The following is a 20,135-nucleotide window of genomic DNA, read 5'->3' on the forward strand; positions in this document are numbered from 1 at the left end:
GTCCTACTGTTTATGAATTAACATAGACGACTCGGTGCTTTGTTGGAGTAAAAGACCACGATCGAATTCTCAAAAAAGTCAAACACACCAAAGTAAACAAAATGTCTAAAACAATTGAAATATGTTTTACTTTCAACAAATATTCCCTGTAAACATTACAAATCAGCACCTTGTTGGATCAGAGGCAGAAACAGAAATGGAGTGGTCACAAACCCAAACAGGGACCTAAACAAACGAATCCAAGGAGAACAGGTGAACAGCTACAATAGTTTACAGTAAGAAATCCATTGTGTTTACCTGGCAAATCACAGCAAAGGACAGCTTTAATAAATTATAATAGCAAAATCTGCTTACAGAGTCTCATAAAATAAATAGGGAGCTTAGAGATCTTCATGAAAACGATTCAATGCTGGTCTTATTGCTTCTCCATGGGGCCTAGTGTCCGTGCACTAAATCTGATTGTATTTCGTTTTAAAGAGTGAAAATATGGTAGAGTATGAGAGGAAGACCTTACAACCCACCCACACACCCCCTCCTACAGTGTCAGGTCTAGTCAAAAGCTGGTCAACTTTGAAGTCTTGAAAGACTGAAGAATGCAAAAGATAAAAAAAAAAATTCCCTGATTTCTACTCCATTTGAAATCTTTGTTCATGCACATACAACAAATTGAGCGCACACACATTTTAGGACGTCTACTTGTGAAGAATTCAGTGTTGTAATTTCAAGGCACCGCAAGTTAGATACTGAATCTAACGTTCAATTTCTTTCTTTTTTTTTTATAATTTCAAAATGTTTTTTCTCTATTTTCCACACACTGGATGCAGTGTGCTTGATAGTTCTTAATACCTGTGTGAAGTTGCTTGTGAGATGGCATGCAAGTAGACAAAATGACTTTGGTTTTCACATGAATAGAAAACGTCTCAAAATAGGTAGACAGTGGTACAACACTTATCCAATGATCGCAGAGCCTGATTTACTGCAAATTTGGTCCAAAGGTCTGAAGAAATAACTGAAATTGCTTGCAATAAAAACCTGGAACAGTAGGAAAACAATGGCACATCCAAGGATGTTGAAACTAATCTGTAAACAAGTATGAATGTTCAAGTTACTGCCAAAACGTCAATCCCAGAGTACGTCTGTTGGTAAAGGGTAAAAAATAAGAGACAAAAGGTTGAAGTTTAAAAAATATCCAAGTATCAATATCCTTGCCTATAAAACTGAGTATTCGAAACATTGGAAATGCATGTGGAGAGAAAATTCCTGAAGAGTGTAAGGCATTTGTTCCAGAGGTAGATGGCTTCATGGAATTTCCATTTCACGTTCAATGCCCACGTACTTGAGAGCATCTGCTTGACTGTATCTAAAAGGGGACACAAGTGATTCTTTAGGCGTTACCCGAGACATGCACGCGTACACGGCTACAGCCCATCAGCAAGCCAGCAGGTCAAAGTACACGGGAGAAAAATCCAACCCTCGCCAGCAACACTTTCTCATTCTGCGCAGGCAGCCATCACCACCAGGTTCCTCCACAAAAGATTAAATACAGTCTGATGTTCAGAATACAACATGGTAGGGGGAAAAAAACGACTGGCCACTTGCCTGTAGTCAAAGAAAAGCTCCTCCCCCGTCTGTATGGCTCTTTTGGCGAAGATGCCTATTCTGTGATCCCCATTAACCATCATAACTGTAGAGACAGAAAGGCGTAAGCAGAGCTGCTGATCATGTGTGCGAGCCGCTCATTGAAGGCCCCTCCCCCCACGGCCCCATGTTTCAGGGCACTCACCTTTTGCATAGCAATTGGGGTTCACAGAGTGGTTGGCAAACCGTATCTTGTTGCCTTTTCTTGTTGCATCCACAACGAAATCTGTAAGAGATGATTTACGTTAAAAAGAGTTCACGTGTACCCCAGACGGGGTTTACGTTAAAAGCGCTCGCATGTGTACCCCAGACGGGGTTTACGTTAAAAGCGCTCGCATGTGTACCCCAGACGGGGTTTTACGTTAGAAAGCGCTCGCATGTGTACCCCAGACGGGGTTTACGTTAGAAAGCGCTCGCATGTGTACCCCAGACGGGGTTTACGTTAAAAGCGCTCGCATGTGTACCCCAGACGGGGTTTTACGTTAGAAAGCGCTCGCATGTGTACCCCAGACGGGGTTTACGTTAGAAAGCGCTCGCATGTGTACCCCAGTCGGGGTTTACTTTAGAAAGCGCTCGCATGTGTACCCCAGACGGGGTTTATGTTAGAAAGCGCTCGCATGTGTACCCCAGGCGGGGTTTACGTTAGAAAGCGCTCGCATGTGTACCCCAGACAGGGTTTACGTTAGAAAGCGCTCACGTGTACCCCAGACAGGGTTTACGTTAGAAAGTCCACACAAGTATACGAAGAGGATGAAGGAAGGGTGACTTGCCGTTGTTCAGGTTGAAGAGGAAACTGCACATGTATTTGTCGTAGACTTTGCCCCGGCGATCAGCCTCGTCCTGAGAAATTATCTACAAAAGAAAGAACGGGCTAAAGAAAGGAAGTCCTTCAGAAAGCTGGAATCACTGACCTCTGTGCTAGGCTTATTTAGAATGTTTGAGACAGACTGGAACACCACTGCATACGTCATGTCTACAAGACACTGAAGCACTCAGGAAAACCACAACAAGTTTTACAACTAATGCTTTGCATTTGGGCAACGGTGAGTTCATTCACACCTACTGCCTCCCAGCTGAGTTAAAGCTGCACCAGCTCCAGGGCCAATCAGATCAACACACACACAGATAGGCTCACAGACATTTTTACAGACATTGACCTTTTACAGACATCCACAGTACTCTGTACAGACAAGTACGTACAGAGACCTTTCCACAGTACTCCATACAGACAGAGATACGTACGTACAGACACAGACACTGACCTCTCCACAGTACTCCGAGATGAATTCGTTCTTCTGAACTGGCTCCTTAATAAAAATGCCCCATCCCGCTACATCAGACGGCGCCAGCAGCAAGTGCTTAACACAAAATGGCCAGGTGGAGAAGGTCAGAGGTCAAACAATCAATCAGTGGAGACCAACTCCACGCAAATTCTGCATGACGTCATTTCTCTGGCGCTGGGCTAAGCAGCTGGAGACAGACCTTCTTGGCTCCTCTCTGGATGCTACAGTTCTTGCAGGAGACGTTCTTGCTGTCCCAGTGGTCGGCCGCCCCGCAGGTGAGGCACAGGTCAGGGTCACACTCGCGCACGGCCAGGTAACAGGGGCACTGCTTAGTGTTGCACTGGGCTTTGCAACGGCAGCCTGGAAACCGGTTCTGACCTGCACAACATGCACAGACAGAGGCACCTTATTGGCCGAGCTGTTACTGAAGCAGTCGGGCACAAACCGAATACGAAACATCTATCATAACCTAGGAATTATACAATGAATGAAATTGACAGATGTGTCAAATAAAGGATGACAATAACACTTACACTCAGAGCTACACTGGCAGAATTTCTCACAGAAGTTCTGTGCTGTGACACAGGGACAGGAGCTGTCACAGGGCTGTCTGGGGTGGTCACATGGCTGGTAGTTATACACGTGATTGGAGGAACCGTCTGTGGGCATGGCAACAAGGTATCAATACGTATTCAGCTTCTGCCCCAATAACAGCAGTAATTCTGCTTATAGGAATTTTAAAAGCCAATAGTGCTTTCCTAAATTATACGCACTGCATCAACACCAACCTCATGCAAATATAAACACTCAAGACATCAACCTTTCTGAAAGCCTCAATATAAGCAATACAGAAGGTGCAGTAAACCCCAACAGAACCTGACCCCTTCACCGTAATGGCGTTACTCGGCTATACAAACCTTTCTTCAGCTGAATTTTCCGACAATGCGTCGCCCACAACCTACAACACAGGAGAGACAGGCGGCGTCAGGGGCACTGCTGACTAAGACCTGCACACGGTGTAAGAGGTGCGGGAGGGCGGGGGTGCGTAGGAGCGCACGTGCGATCGGGACCATGCCTGTGTTTTCTCTTCTTCTTCCGGGGAGGCGTGTCTTCGTCTTCCGCCGGTGCACGCGCAATGATACTCGACTCCTTCACCCTGAATTCATAGACCTAGCGGAGAACGCCAACCAGCCATCAAGTTAAGAAATTAATTACACACACAAAACACACATCCTAACCAAACTATCCACTGTCCTGGTTTATACAACTCTCTGACTGGTTGAAGTGATCACGTCAGGATAGCCTGACTGCACACGCGCTCATAAACGTCAGGATAGCCTGACCGCACACGCGCTCATATAAACGTCAGGATAGCCTGACCGCACACGCGCTCATATAAACGTCAGGATAGCCTGACCGCACACGCGCTCATATAAACGTCAGGATAGCCTGACCGCACACGCGCTCATATAAACGTCAGGATAGCCTGACCGCACACGCGCTCATATAAACGTCAGGGTAGCCTGACCGCACACGCGCTCATATAAACGTCAGGGTAGCCTGACCGCACACGCGCTCATATAAACGTCAGGGTAGCCTGACCGCACACGCTCATATAAACGTCAGGGTAGCCTGACCGCACACGCTCATATAAACGTCAGGATAGCCTGACCGCACACGCTCATATAAACGTCAGGATAGCCTGACCGCACACGCTCATATAAACGTCAGGATAGCCTGATCGCACACGCTCATGAACGTCAGGATAGCCTGACCGCACACGCTCATGAACATCAGGATAGCCTGACCACACACACTTATAAACGTCAGGAGATCGTGACCTTACAAGCTCGTCAGACCCAAATCTGCCTTTATCCTGAAAACGTTTAGGACGATAGAACCATTAAACACATTGAGGCCACGAGAGAAGACAGCCTGGCTGTTTGATGCCAACACATCCCAGTGCAACTTCCCTTACCTACCTGACTAACCACAGGGACCAGATTAACACCTACGAAAACGGGCACCAGCGCCCACAGAGAACTGATAAAGTTACGCAATATAAACACTATGGTGGTCCACAGCTGCACACCTGTCTGCAGGTCTTGGAGCCGATGAGTCGTGCGATGGCGCAGAAGTTGTCGTAGTAGGTGCCGATGAGGACCCTGAAGAGGGAGGCCTCAGCACCGCTCCACTCCACGTTCTCGGGGGGCTCCGAGCTGGCCTTCAGCTTCACTGGAGTCTGGGAGCGCGAATTCGCCTCTGCAGACAAACACCATCGTTCCCTCACAAAAAACCGCTTGGGTGACGGGTGAACCAACACACTGAAAAAAGAGCTGGTGTTTGTGGACCCAACGACATCGAGGTGTCCTGTGCCGTTAGGACGTACCCGAGGAGCTGGTGGTCTCGTCCTTCTTGTCGTCGTCCTCTTTGTCGTTGCAGTCGTTGCTGTCCGTGCCTCCCTCCCTGTCGCTGTCCGTGTCTTTGGTCTCGGTGCTGACCGTGGGCGTGCTGGGGCGGCTGTTACCGTTAGTGGGCATCCTCCCCCTCCGTCTGCCCACCGAGCGCTTCAGGGGGGTCTTGGCCCGCTCCACGCCAACTCCCGCAGGGTCTTCCCTCACCACGGCGTCCTGACAACCACACAGCCCGGACACGAGCTCACGCACAGCGGCGAGGACATGCGAGGACAGCTGGCCTTTTCCTAACTGAAAATTCTTGTTGTTTTGCAAAGGGCCCGTTTGAAAACGGTCTACATGTCCCACCTAAGCAGCCCGCTGTGAGGCGAGTGAAGCGGGAAGGCCCAGTCTTGAGTGCAGCTGTCTCTCTCTGTAGAGTGGAGGACGCCACAATAGGAGGGAACAATCCACCCCTTTAATCCAGTCCACCATTTTATTCCTTTTTATTTTATCTCCAAACACGGGCTAAGAGAGGGTTCAATGCTTTCTACACTGCTCTGTCCTGATCTACAGTTGTTGTACACGATTTTTAACTTAGGGTTCCCATTCAAAGAGCCAGAAATGGGAGAACACAGAATAATGGCATTTTAGACACATGCTTGTAGGTTATGAGAGCAGCTGACCTGCAGCAGATACATGTAGCAGTCCATGCTGCACGGTTTGCTGTCCACCGTGTTCTCCATGTTCTTGCGTTTGTACGTGTTCGGCGTCGCGTGGAACGCTGCAACGCAAACCACAACAGCCAAACCACCAATCACAAAACGTCTACAAAACACACAAACTCGATGGGGGTGGTGCAGAGGGTGTGTCAGGAGGGTGAGGACGCACGGTGGAGGAAGCAGTCGTATTTGAAGCAGCGTCTGCAGAAGAGCGTGTGGAAGGAGTGGAGACTCTGCTCCCTCTGCACAGACTTGGCGTTGGGGCCGTCGATGTTGGGGGTGCACTCAGGGGGCAGAGCGCCCGGCAGCTGCTGTTCAGTCAACTCCTTATACCTGAAGACACACACACACACACACACACACACACACACACACACACCTGAGCATACGCCCTTCTGCATTTTGCAGCCTGTCACAATTTTACTGCTGAACGTTTGTAATAACAGTATGAAAAATCAAACACGGGGAATATCTGATTTCCTCTGATTACAAACTGCTGAAAGCATGACTGCATGTCTGTGAGGCACCAGAGAGGTGAGGCCTCTCTACTCTCTACGGGCAACCCTACTCTCTTCTGAGAACACTTAGAAACCTGCTTATTGCATTTTAAACTTCTACTGTTCTTGTTTTCAAAGCTGCAGTTTAAAAAAACCACTTTGTTTAATGTGCCTAGACAGCATAACTGGTCAACACAGAGCCACTCCACCACTGTTTACGCTACTCTGCCGTGTACTGCACATTCTTAACTTACTTCTCTTTGAGTTCTTCTGGAGATCCTTTATCAGGAAACATGGAGGAGATAGCTTCAAAGATTTTATCAGAGGGGAACTTTTTAGAGAAGTCATTGTTTCGACCTGTAACAAAAACGTCACAACACACTATGAGACCAGAGGACAAGTCCTGGCAGAGATAAATCTAGTGGTATGACGGTTAAGATCCCATTAAACAATACAAGGACACTGAGATGGCACTGAAAACTAAACAATGACCTTCTACTGCAAAATTGCTCAACAAAACAAACACTTAAGATCTAAATGGCACAATGTGGGAGAAACTGCTGGCAGATCGGCTCTCACTCTCAGAGTTGAGAAGGTTGTCCTTGCGAGAGTCTTCGGAGTCATCCTTCCGATCACAGTTTTCCAGTTTGTAGTCGTGCTGATCCTCTTCATCATCATCGTCTTCATTGTCACTGTACTGATTGAGGGCATTCACAAGCTCCACAAATATCTCGTCATTTATAAAGCCACATTCTACAAAAAGAGAAACAAGAGTGGTAGATGTAGCTCACCACAGCACTGCAGATGAATGCAAAATCTTGACTGCAAAAAAATTAAAATAAACACACTAAGAGGCACAAACCTCTGTCTCCATGCACTTTGCCATCATAGTTCTTAATGAGTTCTTCAATAAAAGTGCCATCTTGATCCAAGATTTCATCTCCCATGTAAGGGATGTTGTGCAAAACTGTCTCATCTTCAACCTGCAACAAAACACAAAAATAGATGTAGAGAAAGAACATGATTCTGCCTCACATTCCAGAGTGTGGTGTTGTACTTTACCATGAAGTTTTGTTGGAGTGGAGACCATGAATACATGACAGGAACCGAAGCTACAGCATTCAGCGTTTTCAGAGGAATGACCTGTTTGGGGAACTCTGTGAAGCCACTGTCCACTGTGCACTGAAAAACAGGAGACATGCTGTGGTTTGGTAATAAGAAGTCAGGTCACACACCAGAAGTAGGGATGCACCGAAATGAAAATTCTTAGCCGAAACCGAAAACCGAAAATGAGGAAACCAAGGCCGAAAGCCGAAAGCCGAAAGACCGAAATACATTATGCCAATTATTAGTAACATTGGATTTATGGCTAACCTCACTAAAATCAAGGCATTGCTATTCAAAGAATAAATCAACTACAAAATTTGATTTGAAAATATTTATTTAGCACTGACATTACAGTAATGCATATTATAAAGTAAAATTAGTGGTGGGCCGTTAACGGCGATACCGCTGACAACGGCCGACCACTAATTAAATTAAACTCGCTTGCAGACCGTTTTTATCTGAGAGGATAAATATATGTATTTTATACGAGTTAAATTTAATTATAACTGACTGGCCTGAAAGATAAATATAAATTCTCTCATAAAAACGTGACGTGAGTTGCAACAACATTAAACAGCTCAGGTAAACACACTTCTGAGAAATGTCGTCTGCTCGGCAAAACATAACGGGGCTCAATGTGCTCTATTAGCCTACGAAATCCCTACGACAGAGAACGGCTGATCGTCTAAGGCAACGAGTTCCATAATTTTTGGTGTAATGTCCTTTGCCTCGGCGCCATCACTGGAAAACGTTTTTGCTAGCTTTATCCAAATAAGCACGTGCAGGTGGCGATTTTTGCTTGCGTCATCACAGCACATTGTTTCGGCCGTGTTGTTTCGGTGATGAAAGTATTTCGGCCGAAAACCGAAAATGCAAATTTAAGCCATTTCGGCCGAAAATTTTCGGTGGCCGAATTTTCGGTGCATCCCTAACCAGAAGTCTGGACTTTTTACACACACACACACACATAAATGTAAAGAACTTTCAATCTTGAGTCATGTTACATATTAGGAATGCAAGTTCTCTCAGCATATTTAAATCCTGATTGAAAACAACTGTTTACTCTGCCCCACAGTCGATAAAGTCAAAACACCAGAAATGTTCATTTTGCATGTTATGGTTGTATGGTATTTTGTTATGTATTTAGTTACAAATCCATCTTGTGTGAATCATAAGTGCAATAACCTGGTAATAATTCAAACTGGTTAAAAAAGCCAATGCAGCAAAAGGCTTCAGTGATTCAGCCATCTGTGCATAGACCCTGGAGCACACAGGCGGCAGCAGGGCCTCACCTCTCTGGTGCCACGCAGGCAGCAGGGCCTCACCTCTCTGGTGCCTTACAGGCAGCAGGGCCTCACCTCTCTGGTGCCTTACAGGCAGCAGGGCCTCACCTCTCTGGTGCCTTACAGGCAGCAGGGAATCACCTCTCTGGTGCCACGCAGGCAGCAGGGCCTCACCTCTCTGGTGCCACGCAGGCAGCAGGGCCTCACCTCTCTGGTGCCACGCAGGCAGCAGGGCCTCACCTCTCTGGTGCCACGCAGGCAGCAGGGCCTCACCTCTCTGGTGCCACGCAGGCAGCAGGGCCTCACCTCTCTGGTGCCACGCAGGCAGCAGGGCCTCACCTCTCTGGTGCCACGCAGGCAGCAGGGCCTCACCTCTCTGGTGCCACGCAGGCAGCAGGGCCTCGCCTCTCTGGTGCCACGCAGGCAGCAGGGCCTCGCCTCTCTGGTGCCTTACAGGCAGCAGGGCCTCGCCTCTCTGGTGCCACGCAGGCAGCAGGGCCTCGCCTCTCTGGTGCCACGCAGGCAGCAGGGCCTCGCCTCTCTGGTGCCACGCAGGCAGCAGGGCCTCGCCTCTCTGGTGCCACGCAGGCAGCAGGGCCTCACCTCTCTGGTGCCACGCAGGCAGCAGGGCCTCACCTCTCTGGTGCCACGCAGGCAGCAGGGCCTCACCTCTCTGGTGCCACGCAGGCAGCAGGGCCTCACCTCTCTGGTGCCACGCAGGCAGCAGGGCCTCACCTCTCTGGTGCCACGCAGGCAGCAGGGCCTCACCTCTCTGGTGCCACGCAGGCAGCAGGGCCTCACCTCTCTGGTGCCACGCAGGCAGCAGGACCTCACCTCTCTGGTGCCTCGCAGGCAGCAGGGCCTCACCTCTCTGGTGCCACGCAGGCAGCAGGGCCTCACCTCTCTGGTGCCACGCAGGCAGCAGGGCCTCACCTCTCTGGTGCCACGCAGGCAGCAGGGCCTCACCTCTCTGGTGCCACGCAGGCAGCAGGGCCTCACCTCTCTGGTGCCACGCAGGCAGCAGGGCCTCACCTCTCTGGTGCCACGCAGGCAGCAGGGCCTCACCTCTCTGGTGCCACGCAGGCAGCAGGGCCTCACCTCTCTGGTGCCACGCAGGCAGCAGGGCCTCACCTCTCTGGTGCCACGCAGGGAGCAGGGCCTCACCTCTCTGGTGCCACGCAGGGAGCAGGGCCTCACCTCTCTGGTGCCTCGCAGGCAGCAGGGCCTCACCTCTCTGGTGCCACGCAGGCAGCAGGGCCTCACCTCTCTGGTGCCACGCAGGCAGCAGGGCCTCACCTCTCTGGTGCCACGCAGGCAGCAGGGCCTCACCTCTCTGGTGCCACGCAGGCAGCAGGGCCTCACCTCTCTGGTGCCACGCAGGCAGCAGGGCCTCACCTCTCTGGTGCCACGCAGGCAGCAGGGCCTCACCTCTCTGGTGCCTTACAGGCAGCAGGGCCTCACCTCTCTGGTGCCACGCAGGCAGCAGGGCCTCACCTCTCTGGTGCCACGCAGGCAGCAGGGCCTCACCTCTCTGGTGCCACGCAGGCAGCAGGGCCTCACCTCTCTGGTGCCACGCAGGCAGCAGGGCCTCACCTCTCTGGTGCCACGCAGGCAGCAGGGCCTCACCTCTCTGGTGCCACGCAGGCAGCAGGGCCTCACCTCTCTGGTGCCACGCAGGCAGCAGGGCCTCACCTCTCTGGTGCCACGCAGGGAGCAGGGCCTCACCTCTCTGGTGCCACGCAGGCAGCAGGGCCTCACCTCTCTGGTGCCACGCAGGCAGCAGGGCCTCACCTCTCTGGTGCCACGCAGGCAGCAGGGCCTCACCTCTCTGGTGCCACGCAGGCAGCAGGGCCTCACCTCTCTGGTGCCACGCAGGCAGCAGGGCCTCACCTCTCTGGTGCCACGCAGGCAGCAGGGCCTCACCTCTCTGGTGCCACGCAGGCAGCAGGGCCTCACCTCTCTGGTGCCACGCAGGCAGCAGGGCCTCACCTCTCTGGTGCCACGCAGGCAGCAGGGCCTCACCTCTCTGGTGCCACGCAGGGAGCAGGGCCTCACCTCTCTGGTGCCACGCAGGCAGCAGGGCCTCACCTCTCTGGTGCCACGCAGGCAGCAGGGCCTCACCTCTCTGGTGCCACGCAGGCAGCAGGGCCTCACCTCTCTGGTGCCTTACAGGCAGCAGGGCCTCACCTCTCTGGTGCCACGCAGGCAGCAGGGCCTCACCTCTCTGGTGCCTTACAGGCAGCAGGGCCTCACCTCTCTGGTGCCACGCAGGCAGCAGGGCCTCACCTCTCTGGTGCCTCGCAGGCAGCAGGGCCTCACCTCTCTGGTGCCACGCAGGCAGCAGGGCCTCACCTCTCTGGTGCCACGCAGGCAGCAGGGCCTCACCTCTCTGGTGCCTCGCAGGCAGCAGGGCCTCACCTCTCTGGTGCCACGCAGGGAGCAGGGCCTCACCTCTCTGGTGCCACGCAGGCAGCAGGGCCTCACCTCTCTGGTGCCACGCAGGCAGCAGGGCCTCACCTCTCTGGTGCCACGCAGGCAGCAGGACCTCACCTCTCTGGTGCCTCGCAGGCAGCAGGGCCTCACCTCTCTGGTGCCACGCAGGCAGCAGGGCCTCACCTCTCTGGTGCCACGCAGGCAGCAGGGCCTCACCTCTCTGGTGCCACGCAGGCAGCAGGGCCTCACCTCTCTGGTGCCACGCAGGCAGCAGGGCCTCACCTCTCTGGTGCCACGCAGGGAGCAGGGCCTCACCTCTCTGGTGCCACGCAGGCAGCAGGGCCTCACCTCTCTGGTGCCACGCAGGCAGCAGGGCCTCACCTCTCTGGTGCCACGCAGGCAGCAGGGCCTCACCTCTCTGGTGCCACGCAGGCAGCAGGGCCTCACCTCTCTGGTGCCACGCAGGGAGCAGGGCCTCACCTCTCTGGTGCCTCGCAGGCAGCAGGGCCTCACCTCTCTGGTGCCACGCAGGCAGCAGGGCCTCACCTCTCTGGTGCCACGCAGGCAGCAGGGCCTCACCTCTCTGGTGCCACGCAGGGAGCTCACAGGCGTCATGATGTGCACTGGCTGAATGCGTCGCAGCTTCCACTCCTGGTTGAGGATGTCTGTGCGCTCCAGGATCTTCTGCCTGTTGGAGTTGAACATGCTCTGGGGAGGTGCAGAAACACACAGCGTCAGCAGCGCTTCTGACCAGAGACCGCTCTGACCACAAACGTAAAGACAAGGGCCTGGAGGAGCTCAGTCCACTTCATGTCCATTTATTCATCTCCACAGCACTCAGCAGTTAGCTAAAGTCTGGATGTTTTATTAAGTCCTTTTACAACTGAACAACAAAGTCAAAATAAAATTGTTCACAAAAATGGCATGAAGTGCAATGATGACTGATCCTCCAGCACTCTTCCAATGGCCACCGAGTGCTGACCTGCAAAACATGCCCAGAGCGAAACCCGAGCAGGGAGACATGTGCCTGAACTTTCTCCAAAGACACAACAAACTCACCCATGAAATTCATTCCACACATCCTCGGCTACTTTTACATAAACAACTCCACTTAGCATAACAATTTTAACACATCATCTGTATAAATGTAGACATACTTTAAACTACTTTACTGCATAAAATGTATAATGTAAGTCCTAATTAATGACATACCTGTCTGGCTAATCGGAAGAATTCTAAACATTTACAACATACAAATTTGTGCTACAAGAGGTAAATCTATATGATGTGTGCCTAAGCAGTCTCACATCATTGCATTCACATAAAAATGTTAATATATAATGCGTATTACTGCACAACACTAGAGTTCTCTACTTGTAAACCATGCTGTGATCAGCGTGCGGCGCATCGTGTCTACCTTGACCTCATCCGCTCTTCTGAATCGTTTTAGCTGCCTGAGTCGCATATATTCAGACTTCACCCTCCTCCTCCAGCACACCGGACCCTTCTCCGATTTCTTCCCGGTCAAGCCCATCGTTTCCCTGCAGAGGAAGAGAGCGTATGAAGTGACTTAAGGACAAACCAAACCATTCACTAGCTGCAAACTATCAGCGCTGTGTTCTTGCATGAAGTGTTCTTGCATAAAAAGAGATCAAAGAAAACGCTGCTAATACGAGGTGACAGTTAGCAGGGGAATGTGTTCATATGTATTTGATCCACTCTCGACAGCTGAAACAAAATGCATCACAAGCTGTTCATGTCTGGCGTACTGTAGAACTCTGTCTCTTTGGACTCCTCGCGTGGTAGACGCTGGTGAAGTGTGAAGGAACACCAACGTGAGTTCACAAGTACAGATCTGTGGGCACGTTCACCGAGCTTTGCATCTTGGATGGACCTTATCCAAATGGTTTGCAAAGACTCGAAAATTCAGTAGACGAAAATGTCACAGTAAAAATAGAAACCGCCATCTGCATGTCTTATATCACAGTTGGACAATTTCGGTCAGGCAAACGGCACTACCAACAACCCCCGTCTCCACCCCCAACCAAAAAAAAACAGAAACAGAAAAACCCACATCATGGACTTTCCATTACACGAAATTCGCTGTGTGTGAGTATTTGTGCACGAGTACGTTTGGCAAAACTGACAGAAGGCGTAAAGACACTGAACACACAGGCGTCCTGACGGTACTGGTAAATATTTTGACCATCAACATTTGAACCATTGAACACCAGACACTCCAATCACAGTGACTGCTGAATCCAGACTCCCATAAACGAACCCAGCTCAGAAAACCTCAGGTGTGTGTCGTGTAATATGGTAACTACATAACTACTACACTATTACACAAGTGTAATAAACAGGACAACACATGTAAACTAATACTGGTAAATGAAGCATTTTGTTTTTTATAGTCCACGCACAGATGTGGCCGACACTGTGTCGATGATCACTAGAAGACTGATTAACCAAAAACACATGATGTTGTGGCTTCACGGAACATCTGGGTGACGAGAGCTCGGCTGGAAACTGGACCCGACGTTGAGTTCAAGTCAAAGGCAGTTCGATCACATTAGCACAACCATCAGGGGTTTCAGTGCTGGGCGCTCCGTGTTTCTGCTCAAGCGACACATTCCGAGAAAGTTGGCTAGCTACATTTCCCAGCTAACCGGTTAAATATTAACAACGCGCGACAATGAACCAGTGTGCGAAATTAAATGAATCCTCACACACTTTCACCACATTCGAGACGTTTGATCAGATCAACAGCGTGAGGCGAGCGGACAAGTCACCTGTGTCGCCAGATCCAGCCCTAGCTAGCCGTCCGACACCGAGTCTTGGGCTTTTACAAACTCACCCTTCATCAGCTCGCCTGGTTCTTTTTACACCAGGACCTCGTGGCTGCCTGGAAGTGAGCCAGCCCGGTTACCAAGAGGCCGGTGTTGTTCTGGTTCGTGGCGGCTCGGTGTGGACCGGGCTAGCGGCGGCGGCAGCGGCGCGTCCTCGCTGTGGGACTAGTTAGCAGCGCTAGCTTCACCTCAGCACCAGTGGCTAGCGTAGCCGCCGCGAGCTAACGAGCTACCGTAGCGCGAACGAGCCAAACGAGGCGGTTCCGTGTCGCGTAGTTCCTACCTGTAGGGGTCCAGTCCGCATGAAATGAGGCGACCTTCTCGTCAGCTCGGAACCGCGGGCTGGAGACGGACGGCGGGCGCGTGAGACCGAGAGAGAGAGAGCGGGGGGTCGCGTCACCTCACAGCGCTCGCGACTCACGATACCGGCAGGCTCGCGACGATAAACAAAGCCAACCGTCCTTTTCGCCCCGCACCTCAGACCCTCACACTCACGGGCCCACTTGTGAATTACTGACAAATTTAATTACATTTAATTCGCCTAAAATGTTTCGATATTTCCGTTTTTGTAACTATTCAAACCCCGCTTTCTCTGTCTCTTTGACTCGGAATTCGCCGCCCACTTTGGGCACTGCAGAACCAACGAGCGCCAAACATATAAACCAATCGTATTGGTCCATATTCAAACTTCTTATGTCCACGGGTTCCGATAGGCCAGGTCGTACCTCCGACTTATCCAATCAGATGCGGTTCTGCGTTGGGGGCCCAGAACGGGGGACATGTGGAGAAGTTCTCTTTGTTCTTGATTTTGAACGAATACATTTTTGTGTGAATAACCGGCGCCTTGTGTGACCGGTACGACCTTATTTGATTGTTCACTATATATCGCTCAAATTAATTGTGATCTGGAGCTAACAGTAGCTATATGTATAGCTTTTGTCAGCATTATATTGATACAACTGAAATACCTTTCTGTAGAAAATAAACTATATAAATAATACGAACAATGTGTACATTTGGTAATACATTTCGACATGAATTATAATGCGTGATTATCTTGACGATGTAAACATGTCACTTCGTTTTTAGCTGTAAAATGTGCTAAGTTAGCTAACTACTTCCTGTATACTCTGAACTCCGGTCAACCAGTTTACCAAGTCCCGCCTACTTTTAAGACGTCATCACTACGACACCAACTACGTCAGCCTACATTCATAACCGCGTTCAGATCTTTGATCTGGATTAAAGAAAACGGTTTAACTGTCATTCCGATTAACCATTACCAAATCCGGGAAACCTTGTTTGTAAATCTTCGTTTTCTCGTTCAAGAAGTTTTAGTAGATCACTTGTATTAGAAGTCAGCATGATAAATTCGACCAACTTCTAGGCTATATCGCATATTCAAACACGTTACATCTGTCCGTGGTTGTCTTTCTCGGGGACTCCTACGGTAGATGCGCCTGGCTCTGGATCCACGCAATTCTTCACATCTTGCTGGAAAAGATGGTTGCATGTCATCATTTATTTATTTGGTTGCTTTTTATGAACAGGCTTTTATAATCATTTTAGTTATTTAGTTTATTTTTGGTATGATATAAGGAAGTTCAGGCTGTCATACAGCCTGATCAGTCCAACCACCACAGCTGTGTGTTTTGGTCATGGTCCTCAGCCTGTTAAAACACAACACTTCACCTGGCCCATTCAACCATCTTCAAGAAAGAAAGATGCAGAGAACCCAATTTCTGCGTATACACAAAACTGCATAAAGATTTGCATAAAGATCTTTACCAAGACAAATGCCCCAATACTGTTGCGATGTAGCCAATTAACACCATTTTGTTAGTTTATGAGACAAATACCGAGCATAATCAACAGCTAGGCAGGTAAGCTGTGAAGGTCAAGATGGGAGAAAGAGTCAGGCTAGCTCAAGAAGCTTCACCAGGGCATGCACAGGCCCACTATAAACCCAACCGCAGTTCTCCCAACAGGTGTGTACAGCTCCAACAGAACATCCATTCATTTTTCACTTTTCCCCCATTTTTATTTAAAAAGATTTTGAAAAAACAAAAAACCCCCAAACAGTGCATGCTCTGGAATGACAAGAAAAATCTGCTTTCAGAAACAACGATTACAACAGATCAGACATACAGAGCCCGTGTTTCATCACCCACTCCAGATTACGTATCTGTATCTGAACGTGTCAAGTTCATAGTTTCTCAAAAACTCCTAGAGTTCATCCTTCTTCTGCGATAATTTTGTGGCATGTTCTTCCACAAACTTGGTTAAACTCTCAAGATCCCGTTCTCCACCTGCAAATTTAAGGGGTTGCTGTTTCTTGTTGCTGGGGGCAAAGTATATTGTGGGGAACCCTTCCACTTTGTAGGCGTCGTGCGGAACATCATTGGCAGTGGCATCCATTTTGGCAATCACTAGATTCTTCTCATTCTTGTATTTCTTTCCAAGAGCCAGGTAGTCGGGCTCCATTTTTTTGCAGTGACCACACCAAGGGGCGTAGAACTCCACAAGGACATCTTTCTTCGTATCCAGGACGATTTCATCAAAGGTTTTACCAACGACAACCTTCACCGGTCCCTTGTTGCTCTTGGGAACAGGCTGCGATTTGATGACTGGCTTCAGCTTGCCTGTTAAGGAGTACACAAAATACATCACACCACTGATTATACACCTTCTGGAAGGGCCTTAGATCTGTTCCATGATGGCATTACAGTCTTAGCTTTGATCATTCATGCATGGCAAACTGAGCTTGTAGCGTTGGCACTAAACTGATGAGCATGTCTACACTCCTTAGCGGATCAGTTTTTCGTTCAAGATCCAACAGCAATGCATAACCCTCACCTTTTTTGAAGGCCACAACGAATTCACGAAGCACTTCAGAGTCGAACTCCTCTGGTTCCATCGCATACTTCTTCCCCCCATCTGCGAGAATGCCGACGTTCACCTCCTCACCACTATCACTTAGACCAAGGCTCCGAATCTCTTCGGCATAGTCTTCCTCATCTGCGATGGCGAACGTGTACTCTGGGAAGTCCTTGGCCACCTCCAGAACTTTACTCCTCCAAAACTGTGTGGCTGTGGGGAGAAATGCCAGTAGACTTAAGCTTAGCACACTGTTCACATTTCAAACTCTCCATACTCCACACGCTCCTCCAACAAAAAGAACAGCTGCTGCTGGTTTCCTACAAGGCACACTGATGGCTCACCACAACACCAGCATCTGTATTTACTGTTCAGCTGAATATGTCCGACACTTACCAACTCTATAATCAAAGCTGAAGTCAACTCCATAATACACCACCACCAGGGGGCGCTGGGTGTACCGCATTGCATCATTGCTCTGCTTTCTGTGTCCTACTAACGGTAGTGTGTGTTTCTTGACGAAATCTTGAAATTCAGAGGCTGCCGTGGAATCCTGGGCAGAAAAATGGCTAAACTCAGACACACTGCAAGGAAAGCCTTCGTTCGTCTGCTTGTTACTCGAGACTCTACAGGACTTACTGTAATCGTTAAAGAGTAGGACGAGGCCTCGTATTTTGACCTAAACTTCTCAGGCTGGAGCATGACCACCTGTCCAGGTGAGGCCTTAAGGAATTTGGCGAGGTCACTGCTGAACGTGTGCCGGAATTTGTAATGATCTCTCAGGTTATTACCTTCAAGGACACACACACACACAATATTATAAAGATCCTGAAACGATCCGGTACTATACACATTAGTATATGTGAAAGATCATCGTTTAGCGAACATTCAGAAGTCTTTTTACTAACTTACATGCTTCCTGGTAGAGCTCATATCCAGCATCTTCTTCGTTGGAGAACACTCCAACAATCAGTGCATCATCTCCATCTTTCAGCAGTTCCTGAATTTGTTTCAGGGCTTGAACTTGTTTGGATGGAGTTCCTGCCTGTTCACTCATGTAATTAACAATACCTGGGGGGGGGGGGGGGGGGTTGCCGTCAACTGCATGAATCTAAACACGTAACGGCAGCAAACACAATACTCCGGAATCTCAAGACGAGTAGTTTCACACAACATACCCAATTTCTCTCGTGGCCCGTTGTACTCAAAAGCCTTGCCCTTCCTGAAGATCTTGAGCGACGGGTACCCAGATACATCGAAGCGGGAAGCAATTTCCGTCTCCACGGTCGCATCGACTTTAGCCAGTGGAATTGGTGGAGTGCGAGTGCCGAGTTCCTTAGCAGCCTTCTCGTACTCTGGAGCGAGTCTCTTACAGTGGCCACACCTGTCAACACCACATGTTAACATGCACATCTAGACCACCAGGTGCAAGAACCAGCTCTCCAATGGCACTGCATCAACACATCAAATAAACCAATAAAACCAACCAGGGTGCATAGAACTCCACTAGAATGATGTCAGCATTATTGACCACATCATCAAAGTTGTCCTTGGTCAGGACCAGCGTGGCCTCCGGAGGTGGTTTCCAGTCCGGCCTGGAGATTTCCTTAACTCGCTCGACGATCTCTGTTTAGAGCAAACCAGAGTGTTAGCATCACAAACACAGCAGAGCAGCATTTATTATCAGGTTAAGGTTCATTCTCAGAGTGTTAGCATTACCAAGCAGAATTAAGGATTTAATGTTTACTACAAGTCACCTTTTTCATTTCGTTCCCCGTCATAATCCACTGGCTCTCCCTTTTTCAAAATTTTGATGGTTGGGTAACCAGACACCTCAAATCTACTCCCAAGAGCACTTGATGTGGTAGCATCCACTTTCACCACAGGGATCGGTGGATCACTCTCCTTTAGAGTTTGGGCAATTTTCTCATATTCGGGGGCAAACTGCTTGCAGTGACCACACCTGATAATGGAAAACAAACATTGTTTGCACAGTGAAGTCTTTCAAAAGGGCCTGATGAAATGTGTCTATCAGTAACTCACCATGGTGCATAGAACTCCACAAGAACAGTGTCCTTGCCTTCCATGAAGGTGTCAAAGTTGGCATCAGTGAGAATCAGTACTCCATTCTCCTCTTTGACTTCAGTGCCATCATCATCATCATCATCTTCAATTTCACTCCCTTCCTCCTTTGCACCGAGATCTTCTGCTAAATTTTACCCAAAATAAGACGGTTAATCAGAAAACCTGTGCCACTCACCTAAGATTCCGTGCAATAGATATTTTCATACATTTTAAATACCATCAGAAGCAAATAAAAACACTTAAAAAGTCCGCATGTAGTTTGTTTTGTGAATTTTCCTTAAACACGCCGAGCTACAGAAAATATCAGTATATGCACTGGGTCGTGCACAATATTACATTATTTCCATTCTTACATGAACACACTCATGAACACTAACACAGTGGAGCCTGGGGCCCGTGTGTACATTAGTAGCCTCAATATTCCGCGACACGTCTAACAAACAGATACTTTCTTTCTGGGGTTTCAAATCATGAGAGTCCCGACCGCAGCGTGGCTAAAACACGAGCGATAGACTGGGAACCCCGCCGGACCGAACCGCTGGTAATTATCGGAGGTTCCTCACCGTCTTCCTCGCACCGGCCGAGTGAAACGAAGTGAGTCACTCCGAGCAGCACGACCAACAGAACCGCGACCTTCTTCATGTCTGCGGGGTCTACGGGGCTTCTGTGCTCGTCTCTTCCGTGACCAGCGCGGGCGGCGTGCAGTGCTCTAACGCGCCGGTTAGTTCGAGTTTTTAGCTTGTAAAATAACTGCGTTAAATCAGAAGTGGCCGTAAGTGTGAAGTTACCGTGATGTGATCGTCCCTAAGCACGATTGTCTTAACTGGCTTTGCGTGCTTTGCCACTTCGCAACTTGAACTTGTCTGACTTGCCACGCTATGATTGGCTGTCTCGCCACGGACTCCTCCAATCACACATCGCCACTCAAGTCCGGAACTCATATACGTTCAGAACAACAATTGGATGAT

The 20,135-nt window shown here is 49.5% G+C and overlaps 2 protein-coding genes across 4 annotated transcripts; both read right to left on the bottom strand.

The window, feature by feature from the left end:
• Positions 1–104: 104 nt before the first annotated feature.
• On the bottom strand, positions 105–14,850 carry ezh2 (enhancer of zeste 2 polycomb repressive complex 2 subunit). 2 transcript variants are annotated; one of them, XM_077012795.1, is made up of 20 exons: positions 14,489–14,850; positions 12,774–12,897; positions 11,936–12,064; positions 7,596–7,715; positions 7,396–7,516; positions 7,113–7,286; positions 6,788–6,890; positions 6,206–6,369; positions 6,001–6,098; positions 5,311–5,551; positions 5,014–5,183; positions 3,997–4,091; positions 3,839–3,879; positions 3,455–3,580; positions 3,121–3,299; positions 2,901–2,996; positions 2,409–2,490; positions 1,784–1,864; positions 1,600–1,684; positions 105–1,360 (listed from the first exon to the last, which is right to left on the bottom strand). In XM_077012795.1, the coding sequence occupies exons 2-20, from the start codon at positions 12,888–12,890 to the stop codon at positions 1,300–1,302; spliced, it is 2,283 nt and encodes a 760-aa protein (XP_076868910.1). In that variant the 5' UTR covers positions 12,891–12,897; positions 14,489–14,850; the 3' UTR covers positions 105–1,299. The 2 variants fall into 2 exon arrangements, with proteins under 2 accessions (XP_076868910.1, XP_076868912.1); XM_077012797.1 differs by lacking the exon at positions 14,489–14,850 and adding an exon at positions 14,214–14,362.
• A 1,301-nt stretch (positions 14,851–16,151) lies between these two features.
• pdia4 (protein disulfide isomerase family A, member 4) lies at positions 16,152–20,034 on the bottom strand. 2 transcript variants are annotated; one of them, XM_077012799.1, is made up of 10 exons: positions 19,731–20,034; positions 19,126–19,288; positions 18,840–19,045; positions 18,570–18,708; positions 18,261–18,466; positions 17,995–18,153; positions 17,722–17,873; positions 17,479–17,635; positions 17,062–17,295; positions 16,152–16,847 (listed from the first exon to the last, which is right to left on the bottom strand). In XM_077012799.1, exons 1-10 carry the CDS (start codon positions 19,807–19,809, stop codon positions 16,432–16,434), a joined length of 1,911 nt encoding a protein of 636 aa, XP_076868914.1. In that variant the 5' UTR covers positions 19,810–20,034; the 3' UTR covers positions 16,152–16,431. The 2 variants fall into 2 exon arrangements, with proteins under 2 accessions (XP_076868914.1, XP_076868913.1); XM_077012798.1 differs by having other exon boundaries at positions 19,126–19,291.
• Positions 20,035–20,135: the final 101 nt, after the last annotated feature.

Source organism: Brachyhypopomus gauderio, chromosome 7 (genome assembly GCF_052324685.1).
Source record: "Brachyhypopomus gauderio isolate BG-103 chromosome 7, BGAUD_0.2, whole genome shotgun sequence".
Lineage (NCBI taxonomy): Eukaryota > Metazoa > Chordata > Actinopteri > Gymnotiformes > Hypopomidae > Brachyhypopomus > Brachyhypopomus gauderio.

Coding starts and splice junctions, on each gene's coding strand:
- ezh2 (XM_077012795.1), bottom strand. CDS start 12,890: ATGGGCTTGACCGGGAAGAAATCGGAGAAGGGTCCGGTGTGCTGGAGG. Junction 3,581..3,838: donor GAAAATTCAGCTGAAGAAAG/GTTTGTATAGCC, acceptor CCATGCCCACAG/ACGGTTCCTCCAATCACGTG. Junction 2,491..2,900: donor TCTCGGAGTACTGTGGAGAG/GTCAGTGTCTGT, acceptor TTTCTTTTGTAG/ATAATTTCTCAGGACGAGGC.
- pdia4 (XM_077012798.1), bottom strand. CDS start 19,809: ATGAAGAAGGTCGCGGTTCTGTTGGTCGTGCTGCTCGGAGTGACTCAC. Junction 18,467..18,569: donor GTGGAGTTCTATGCACCCTG/GTTGGTTTTATT, acceptor TGGTGTTGACAG/GTGTGGCCACTGTAAGAGAC. Junction 17,636..17,721: donor CCTACTCTTTAACGATTACA/GTAAGTCCTGTA, acceptor TTTTCTGCCCAG/GATTCCACGGCAGCCTCTGA.